At 41.9% G+C, this 11,082-nt stretch overlaps 1 protein-coding gene across 2 annotated transcripts in view; it reads left to right on the forward strand.

Annotated features, from left to right (window-relative positions):
* The window catches only part of LOC106607674 (serine/threonine-protein kinase D3), a 54,929-nt gene that overhangs the window by 40,013 nt on the left and 3,834 nt on the right, over positions 1–11,082 (forward strand). For both annotated transcript variants that reach the window (XM_014204873.2, XM_014204874.2), the window contains 7 exons: positions 6,674–6,726; positions 6,882–6,954; positions 7,444–7,550; positions 7,987–8,148; positions 8,334–8,432; positions 8,638–8,905; positions 10,858–10,943. In XM_014204873.2, coding sequence (XP_014060348.1) covers positions 6,674–6,726; positions 6,882–6,954; positions 7,444–7,550; positions 7,987–8,148; positions 8,334–8,432; positions 8,638–8,905; positions 10,858–10,943 — 848 coding nt within the window. The remainder of the gene's footprint in view (positions 1–6,673; positions 6,727–6,881; positions 6,955–7,443; positions 7,551–7,986; positions 8,149–8,333; positions 8,433–8,637; positions 8,906–10,857; positions 10,944–11,082) is intronic.

The raw sequence follows: 11,082 nt of genomic DNA on the forward strand, positions 1-11,082 counted from the left end.
ATGTTCCTTTTCTAGGAGACAGAATGCGTCTCCTTCCAGAGCGGTATGATGGCTACGTGGTCCCATGGTGTTTATACTTGTGTACTATTGTTTGTACAGATGAATGTGGAACCTTCAGGTGTTTGGAAATTGCTCCCAAGGATGAACCAGACTTGTGGAGGTCTACAATTTTTTTCCTGAGGTCTTGGCTGATTTCTTTTGATTTTCCCATGATGTCAAGCAAAGAGGCACTGAGTTTGAAGGTAGGCCTTGAAATACATCTACAGGTACACCGCCAATTGACTCAAATGATGTCAATTAGCCTATCAGAAGCTTCTAAAGCCATGACATAATTTTCTGGAATTTTCCGAGCTGTTTTAAGGCACAGTCAACTTAGTGTATGTAAACTTCTGACCCACTGGAATTGTGATACAGTGATTTATAAATGAAATAATCTATCTGTAAACAATTGTTGGGAAAATTTCTTCAGTCATGCACAAAGTAGATGTCCTAACTTGCCAAAACTACAATTTGTTAACAAGAAATTTGTGGAGTGGTTGAAAAACGAGTTTTAATGACTCCAACCTAAGTGTATGTAAACTTCCGACTTCAACTGTATATACTGTATTCTATCCTATTCTACTGTATCTTGGTCTATGCCACTCTGACATTGCTCGTCCATATATGTATATATTCTTAATTCCATTCCTTTACTCTGATTTGTGTGTACTGGGTATTTGTTGTGAAATTGTTAGATATTACTTATTAGATATTGCTGCACTGTCGGAACTAGAAGCGCAAGCATTTCGCTACACCCGCAATAACATCTGCTAAACACGTGTATGTGACCAATAAAATATCATTTGATTTGAGCTTTTTGGTGTTTTGTAACAGATGTCTCTTTCCATTCATTAATTGGTCACTGTACAGTTTGGATTGATTGATTGGCTGATTTTATTTGTTAGTTAAATAAAAACGTTTTTAAGTAACTGTGATTGCACAAAGTCGGGGACTTATTTACATGTGGTCCCTATTTTTTTTTTTTACATAAATACATTTACAATTACATAGATAGACACATTACAGAGACAAAGAAATGCTCAACCTCCAGATGAGTGTGAGGGGGAAGTTTAAGTACAATTCTTACAAGCTTGTTTGGCTGGTAGCTTATTCTTTAGATGTTTGGGGCTGCTGGTGAACCATGATGTGCACTTGCCTGAGTCTTTAGGGGGTCTATAGCTAGGTTTCCATTCAATATGTGACAGATTTTCATGTGAATATTCTAATATCTTTATAAAAAAAACAATATGCCATTTCACTTTTTTTTTTTGGAGAATTTGGCGCCAGACAACATGAGAGGGAAGATATGAATTTACCGGACATTTGAGAAATTTAACGGGCATCCTTATGCATTCAGATCCAACTTGGCGCAGCCAGCGCCTCAATACACAAGGGATGTTGGCCAAATGAGGCACATTTACGTGTCCTTAAAAACAGCCTATAACAAATGACAAAACACTGTTCCTTGTGTTTCCATGTGTAGCATATGCAAAACTATAGCCTATTATTATAAACAAAAATGTGGCTACTTTCCTAAAACAATAATTGTCCACCTCACGGTTCAGCTGTCAGAGATTTGAGCACTAAATGTATCAAGGCACTGCATCCATAGGCCTATAAGCTTAGGTGTCCAATGTATGATATTAATATTGAAATAAATATATAGAGCCTATATAAAGGAAGAGATGTTTAATACTAACCCCAGAGATAGAGATATGGGAATATGGGAATATTTTGTATAAAGATAAGCGTTATATTGTTAGTAACAATATAACTCTGGTAGGCCTGAAACAGACTTCCTCATCGCAAGTTCAACTCTCAGAGTCAGTAGGAGCGCACTGCCTTTGTATCATAGGCCTGCAGTAGCTAAAGCTTAATAATAGCCACACCATACCAAACCTTCACAAACGTTTCTAAACTTTGTCAGGGTAACATCAAAAGTAAGTCAAGCCATTGTTTATAGAGAAAATGCCAGCAGAAGAGCGAATGTAAACCAGGGAAAAACCACGCTAACCTCCCCTATTTTGGACCACCCCTCCCCCCGTGAATTTCTATCTGTCCCTTAGCGATCTTTGGTTATTTGATGGTTACCTACTCTCACGGGTTCAAACTAGTGGCCTACCTACCTCAAGCCCAATTAAAACATAGTTTCTATTGGTCGAGGTCTTTGGGTTCAATTTTGCGTCAACATTTTGCCTGTGTCCCAAATGGCATATATTCCCAAAATATAGTGACTCAGTTCAAAAGTAGTGCACTGCATAGGCAATAGGGTGCCATTTGGGACACTACCTTTGTTCCACTGGCCTGTGCATACAGTGCAGACAGCTTGATATATTTCTATGGATTGTGTTACATAAGCCCAGTCTTTGGGTGACCCAGCTGATTGGTATTTGGTGGCCCACTTCTGGGACCGGACTGCTGGTATAGATCAGTCCGAGTTCAGAACCAATGGAAACTCCAATGGAAATGTACTGAAAGTACAGGCTTTGGTCATTCACCTAAATAGATTTTACTTATTCTTTACATACAGCATTTAAAAATATACAGTGCATTCAGAAAGTATTCAGACCCCTTCCCTTTTTCCATTTTTTTTAAAGTTACAGCCTTATTCTAAAATGGATAAAATAAAAAAAATTAAAATCCTCATCAATCTACACACAATACCCCATAATGACAAAGCGAAAACAGGTTTTTATAAATGTTTTCTCATTTATTAAAAATAAAAGACAGAAATACCTTATTTACATAAGTATTCAGACCCTTTGCTATGAGACTTGAAATTGAGTTCAGATGCATCCTGATTCCATTGATTATCCTTGAGATGTTTCTACAATTTGATTGGAGTCCACCTGTGGTAAATTCAATTGATTGGACATGACAGTGCATGTCAGAGCAAAAACTAAGCCATGAGGTCGAAGGAATTGTCTGTAGAGCTCCGAGACAGGATTGTGACAGCCCGCTTGGAGTTTGCCAGAAAGGCCCTAAAGGACTCTCAGACCATGAGAAACAAGATTCTCTGCTTTTGATGAAAACAAGATTGAACTCTTTGGCCTGAATGCCAAGCGTCACGTCTGAAGGAAACCTGGCACCATCTTTACGGTGAAGCATGTTGGTGGAAGCATCATGCTGTGGGGATATTTTTCAGGGACTGGGAGACTAGTCAGGAACGAGGGAAAGATGAACAGAGCAAAGTACAGAGAGATCCTTGATGAAAACCTTCTTCTGTGCGCTCAGGACCTCAGACTGGGGTGAAGGTTCACCTTCCAACAGGACAGCGACCCTAAGCACGCAGCACATGAGTGGCTTTGGGACAAGTCTCTGAATGTCCTTGATTGGCCCAGCCAGAGCCCAGACTTGAACCTGATCTAACATCTCTGGGGAGACCTGAAAATAGCTGTGCAGCAACGCTCCCCATTCAATCTGACAGAGCTTGAGAGGATCTGCAAAGAATGGGAGAAACTCCCCAAATACATTTACATTTTAGTAATTTAGCAGACGCTCTTATCCAGAGCGACTTACAGTAGTGAATGCATACATTTCATTTCATGCATTTTTTATTTTTTTTGTACTGGCCCCCCGTGGGAATCGAACCCACAACCCTGGCGTTGCACACACCATGCTGGCATTGCAAACACCATGCTCTACCAACTGAGCCACAGGTGTGCCAAGCTTGTAGCGTCATACCCAAGAAGCTGTAAGGCTGTAATTGCTGCAACAGGTGCTTCAACAAAGTACTAAGTTAAGGGTATGAATACTTATGTAAATGTGATATTTCCATTTTTTATTTTTAATAGACAAAAACATGTTTTTGATTTGTCATTATGGGGTATTGTTGTGTAGATTGATGGGGGAAAAAACGATTAAATACATTTTGGAGGCTGTAATGTAACAAAAGGTGGAAAAAGTCGAAGGGCCTGAATACTTTCCGAATGTACTGAATACTACAAAATGGACATTTTCTGAAGAAAAGGCGTGTGCTTGCTTTAGCTTGAATAGTTAAGCATCAAATCTACTTTAAATATACAGTACCAGTCAAAAGTTTGGACACACCTACTCAAGGGTTTTTATTTATTTTTACTATTTTATACATTGTAGAATAACAGTGAGGACATCAAAACTATGAAATAACACATATGGAATCACGTTAACCAAAAAAGGGTTAAAACAAATCAAAATATATTTAATATTTAGTTTCTTCAAAGTAGCCACCCTTTGCCTTGATGACAGCTTTGCACACGCTTGGCATTCTCTCAACCAGCTTCACCTGGAATGCCTTTCCAACAGTCTTGAAGGAGTTCCCACATATGCTGAGCACTTGTTGGCTGCTTTTCCTTCACTCTGCGGTCCAACTCATACAAAACCATCTCAATTGGGTTGAGGTCAGGTGATTGTGGAGGCCAGGTCATCTGGTGCAGCACTCCATCACTCCTTCTTTGTCAAATTGCCCTTACACAACCTAGAGGTGTGTTGGGTCATTGTCCTGTTGAAAAATAAATGATAGTCTCACTAAGCGCAGACCAGATGTGATGGCGTATCGCTGCAGAATGCTGTGGTAGCCATGCTGGTCTCCTTCCAGACTCACATTATCTCCAATCCAAAATTAAATCTAGAATCGGCTTCCTATTCCGCAACAAAGCGCCCTTCACTCATGCTGCCAAACATACCCTAGTAAAACTGACCATCCTACCGATCCTCGACTTTGGCGATGTAATTTACAAAATAGCCTCTGACACTCTACTCAACAAACTGGATGCAGTCTATCACAGTGCCATCCGTTTTGTCACCAAAGCCCCATATACTACCCACCACTGCGAACAGTACGCTCTCGTTGGCTGGCCCTCGCTTCATACTCATTGCCAAACCCACTGGCTCCAGGTCATCTACACGTCTCTGCTAGGTAAAGCCCCGCCTTATCTCAGCTCACTGGTCACCGTAGCAGCACCCACCCGTAGCACGCGCTCCAGCAGGTATATCTCACTGGTCAACCCCAAAGCCAATTCTTCCTTTGGTCGCCTCTCCTTCCAGTTCTCTGCTGCCAATGATTGGAACGAACTGCAAAAATCATTAAAGTTGGAGACTCTTACCTCCCTCACTAGCTTTAAGCACCAGCTGTCAGAGCAGCTCACAGATCACTGCACCCGCACATAGCTCATCTGTAAATAGCCCATCCAATCTACCTCATCCCCATACAGTATTTATTTATTTATGTTGCTCCTTTGCACCCCAGTATCTCTACTTGTACATTCATCTTCTGCACATTCTACCATTCCATTGTTTAATTGCTATATTGTAATTATTTTGCCACTATGGCTTATTTATTGCCTTACCTCTCTTATCCTACCTCATTTGCACATGCTGTATATAGATTTTTCTACTGTATTATTGATTGTGTTTGTTTATTCCATGTGTAACTCTGTGTTGTTGTATGTGTCGAACTGCTTTGCTTTATCTTGGCCAGGTCGCAGTTGCAAATGAGAACTTGTTCTCAACTAGCCTACCTGGTTAAATAAAAGTGAAATAAAAAATTTAAAAATAAAAAAGTGTGCCTTGAATTCTAAATAAATCGCAGTGTCACCAGCAAAGCACCCCCACAGCATCACATCTCCTCCTCCATGTTTCACGGTGGGAACCACACATGTGGAGATCATCCGTTCACCTACTCTGTCTCACAATTACACAGCGGTTGGAACCAGAAATCTCAAATTTGGACTCATCAGACCAAAGGACAGATTTCCACCGGTCTAATGTCCATTGCTTGTGTTTCTTTCACTAAGCAAGTCTCTTATTATTATTGGTGTCCTTTAGTAGTGGTTTCTTTGTGGCAATTCAACCATGAAGGCCTGATTCACAGTCTCCTCTGAACAGTTGATGTTGAGATGTGTCTGTTACTTGAACTCTGTGAAGCATTTATTTGGGCTGCAATTTCTGTGACTGGTAACTCTAATGACATATCCTTTGCAGCAGAGGTAACTCTGGGTCTTCCTTTCCTGTGGCGGTCCTCATGAGAGCCAGTTACATCATAGAGGTTGATGTTTTTTGCGACTGCACTTGAAGAAACTTTCAAAGTTCTTGAAACTTTCCAGATTGACTGACCTTCATGCCTTAAAGTCATGATGGACTGTCATTTCTCTTTGCTTATTTGATATGGACTTGGTCTTAGGGCTATCTTCTGTATACCACTCCATACCTTGTCACAACTCAACGGATTGTCTCAAAAACATTAAGAAGGAAAGAAATTCCACAAATGAACTTTTAACTAGGCACACCTGTTAATTGAAATGCATTCCAGGTGACTACCTCATGAAGCTGGTTGAGAGAATGCCAAGCTGTCATTAAGTCAAAGGGTGGATACTTTGAAGAATCTCAAACATAAAATATATTTAGATTTGTTTAAGACTTTCTTGGTTACTACATGATTCCACATGTGTTATTTCATTGTTTGGATGTCTTCACTATTATTCTACAATGTAGAAAATAATAAAAATAAAGAAAAACCCTGGAATGAGTAGGTGTGTCCAAACTTTTAACAATTAAGAATATAATCATGTGTCCTTTCCTTGGACCTGCTTCAAATAGAGCTTGATCATTTACTGTTTCTGAAGCCTCACAGAATATTTTTCTTCTCTTCCTTCAGAGGACCTTTCAATCAGCATATCAGTGTCTAACTCACAGATCACAGAGAACGTGGTAAGTGTATATCACATACAGCATATTAGATATGTATAACTACAGCTCCACAAGCATTCCTGATAACTGAGGAATTTAGGAATATTTAAAATTGTCTGCAAAATGTTAGATGGATTGTCTGTTTAGTGAAATATGTCTTTTCTCTTTTTTTTTAGGATATCAGTTCAGTCTACCAGATCTTTGCTGATGAGGTCCTGGGGTCGGGCCAGTTTGGGATTGTGTATGGAGGTAAGTCAGACTGACTCTACAGTAGTTCCATTGGCTTTATGTACATTGTGAAGTGGAAAGGAAACTCAGCAACTCTTCAGGACCGTGGAAGTTGAAAAGAGCTTATTATTTGCTTTTAACAATAACAAAAGCTATTTTGATCAACTTCCACAGTCTTCTGAGAGTTTCTGAATTTCCTCTTCACTTCAGTTTGCTCCTCAATTCATGCACCTTGGTTGGAGAGCGTGGTAGCAGCAGAGTTCCCTTCCCTTTGGCTTCATGTACATCCATCCAGCCATGTTTTCTTCTCTTTATAGTGGCTTTAATTCAGGAAGAGGAAGACTACTAGCTTGTTTTTCTTTGTATGCTTTGCAAATAAACTTTTATTCGTGGAATTCCTCGCCGTCGGTCTATTCTATAGTTGGAGACAGAGGAAGAAATACAGACAGTTCATTTGCAACCGTCTGCAGGGAGTAGCCTGTGATTTATCTTTTTAATGTTCATGTTTAGGTAAACACAGAAAGACTGGGAGAGACGTGGCCATCAAAATCATCGACAAGATGAGGTTCCCTACCAAGCAGGAGAGCCAGCTGAGGAACGAGGTGGCTATTCTCCAGGTAGACAAAAGACTGAGAAGCCTGGCTCTTTCACAACCAGTCCAGACCCCGATAGCCTGGGGATCTGAATCTTGTTAGCTACGTTTCACTATTGTTTCACTGAACAACGTTAGTAAAACGTAGAGATTCAGTTTGGAGTCCCGGGTTAGATCCTTGAAGGGCTATTCTGAAGAAATGATGTACTTTTTCTGATTTCAAGGTGCGTCTGTGGACCCTGGTATGTACATATCTCCATTTGTAGAGTGTGGTGTTAGTTGATTAAAAAAAACATTTAATGTGTGTGCAGCACTATCCTCTGCATAGTTGAGGTCATCTGTTACCAAAGCACATAGAGAACATGTTTCTGTATATCTAAGGTCTCCTTCTCTCTAATTGCACATCAGGGATAAATATTACATTTTGAATTGAATTAAATCCCTGTCTCCCTGCCCGTCAGAACCTTCACCATCCTGGGATCGTCAACCTGGAGTGCATGTTCGAGACTCCCGAGCGGGTCTTTGTTGTCATGGAGAAGCTCCATGGCGACATGCTGGAGATGATCCTGTCCAGTGAGAAGAGCAAGCTCCCTGAGCGTCTCACCAAGTTCCTAGTCACACAGGTCAATTACAGAAAAATATCATTTATACTAATGAACCACAGTAACACTTTACGCAAAGTGTTTTTATTACTGTGTAATTGTTCCTGTACCCTAGAGATAATTACACAATACTGGAAAGCCACTGTAATGACAAGTACCACAGCTCAGCCAATAGTAAGTCTCCCCATGTGCTTCCTGACCCACAGATCCTGGTAGCTTTGAGGCATCTCCATTTTAAGAACATCGTTCACTGTGACCTGAAGCCTGAGAATGTGCTGCTGGCTTCCGCAGAGCCCTTCCCTCAGGTGAGTACATGAGCTGTCCACCACAACAAGCGAACTGGGCTATTGGGCTCATTGTGATTTGGCTTTATTTAACCAGATTGTTATTGTAAATGAGAGTTGATCAATTGCTTAGAATTACTTTGCTTATTAAAGCATTAAAAATGTAACTTACCCATAAGGAATGACAGCACAAGTATGACTTTGGTTCCTATGTGTGTTCCTATAGGTGAAGCTTTGTGACTTTGGCTTCGCTCGCATCATCGGCGAGAAGTCATTCAGGCGCTCTGTGGTGGGCACGCCCGCCTACCTGGCGCCTGAGGTCCTACGCAGTAAAGGCTACAACCGTTCCCTGGACATGTGGTCGGTGGGCGTGATCGTTTACGTCAGCCTCAGCGGAACCTTCCCCTTCAACGAGGACGAGGACATCAACGACCAGATCCACAACGCTGCCTTCATGTACCCTCCCAACCCCTGGAAGGAGATCTCTGGAGAGGGTAAGTGCGAGTGGGTGTGTGCATCCCAAATGGCACCGTATTCCCTTTATAGTGCACTATATAGCGAATACGGTGTCATTGAGGACGCACTGTTTTTTTTTCTGATCAAAAATACATGTTTTTTTTCCTTCTTCTTTTCAACACGTCCAATTTTGCTATAATGAATCATTTCTTTTGAGAGCCATCTATAGCACTCTTGCTTTATAAGAAGATTCTAGACAATAGACATGCACTGGCGCTTTTTACAGTCACCAACCCTGTAATCACCAAGTAATTGGCCATTACAGGATAAATACACCGTTGACTCACTCAGTGTACTTACAGTGTGATCTCTTGGGGTTACTCCCAGTCAAAACTAGACTGTGGCTCCATCCCAAATGGCACCCTATAGGGCCCATAGGGCTCTGGTCCAAAGTAGTGCACCGTAAAGGGAAAAGGGTGCCATTTGGGATGTAGCATGTGTTCCTATTGGGTTGACCAGTAGACCGCATTAGTTTCTGTTTCCCAGGGTCGCTGTGGTTGTAATGGGTGGTCGTCACCTTTCTCGGTGTGGTCTTTTTCAGTCTCTCCCCTCAGAAAAAGAAGCCTACTGCTCAACTCTTTGGAAGTGTCTTTGGAACTTTCTTTGGAACTTTGAGACTGATAATAGCATAATATTTGTGTAGTCCTAATTGACTCAACCTAGTGGTAGCCATGTACATTATAAATACCAAAGTATATGGACACCCCTGCAAATTTGTGGATTTGGCTATTTCAGCCACACCCGTTGCTGACAGGTGTAGAAAATCGAGCACACAGCCATGCATTCTCCTTAGACAAACATTGGCATTAAAATGGCCTGACTGAAAAGCTCAGTGACTTTCAATATGGCACTGTCATAGGATGCCACCTTTCCAGCAAGTCAGTTCGTCAAATTTCTGCCCTGCTAGAGCTGCCCCGGTCAACTGTAAGTGCTGTTATTGTGAAGTGGAAATATCTCGGAGCAACGACGGTTCAGCCACAAAGTGGTAGGCCACACAAACACACAGAATGGGACCACGGATGGGGTGAATTGCGGAGTGCGTAAAAATCATCTGTTCTCGGTTGCAACACTCACTACTGAGTTCCAAACTGCCTCTGGACGCAACGTCAGCACAAACACTGTTCATCGGGAGCTTCATGAAATGGGTTTTCATGGCCGAGCAGCCGCACACAAGCTTAAGATCACCATGCACAATGCCAAGCGTCGGCTGGAGTAGTGTAAAGCTCACCGCAATAGGACTTTGGAGCAGTGGAAATGCATTCCCTGGAGTGATGAATCACGCTTCACCATCTGGCAGTCTGATGGACAAATCTGGGTTTGGCGGATGCCAGGAGAACGCTACCTGCCCCAATGCATAGTGCTAACTGTAAAGTTTGGTGGAGGAGGAATAATGGTCTGGGGTTGTTTTTCATGGTTTGGGCTAGGGCCCTTAGTTCCAGTGAAGGGAAATGTTAACGTAACAGCATACAATGACATTCTAGACGATTCTGTGCTCCCGTGCACAAAGCGAGGTCCATACAGAAATGGTTTGTCGAGATCGGTGTGGAAGAACTTGACTGGCCTGCACAGAGCTCTGACCTCAACCCCATCAAACACCTTTGAGATTAATTGGAACGCTGACAGGAAGCCAGGCCTAATCGCCCAACATTAGTGCTCGACCTCACTAAGGCAATGGTCCAACATCTAGTGAAAAGCCTTCCCAGAAGAGTGGAGGCTGTTATATCAGCAAAAGGGGAGACCAACTCCATATTAATGTCCATGATTTTGGAATGAGATGTTCAACGAGCAGGTGTCCACATACTTTTGGTCATGTAGTGTTTTTGATACTAGTCTGGAGTGGCCAGACTGCAGAGAGCTTGTGCTGGATGGAAATGTAGCTCTCCCTTGTTTCTCATGTTGATGTTGTGCATGTTTGTCCATCCACTCACAGCCACAGACCTGATCAACAACCTCCTCCAGGTGAAGATGAGGAAGCGCTACAGTGTGGACAAGTCTCTCAGTCACCCCTGGCTCCAGGTAACACACCTGGACATTGACTTGGAGGAGCTACCTTCAGTCACACCATGTTCATCACATCATTTAAATGCAACGCATCTCTATGGTGTTCACAGTTCACTCTGTTGTTTTTTAAAAAAGGACTTACTCCGTCTAAGGA

The sequence above is a fragment of the Salmo salar genome, chromosome ssa06, assembly GCF_905237065.1.
Source record: "Salmo salar chromosome ssa06, Ssal_v3.1, whole genome shotgun sequence".
Lineage (NCBI taxonomy): Eukaryota > Metazoa > Chordata > Actinopteri > Salmoniformes > Salmonidae > Salmo > Salmo salar.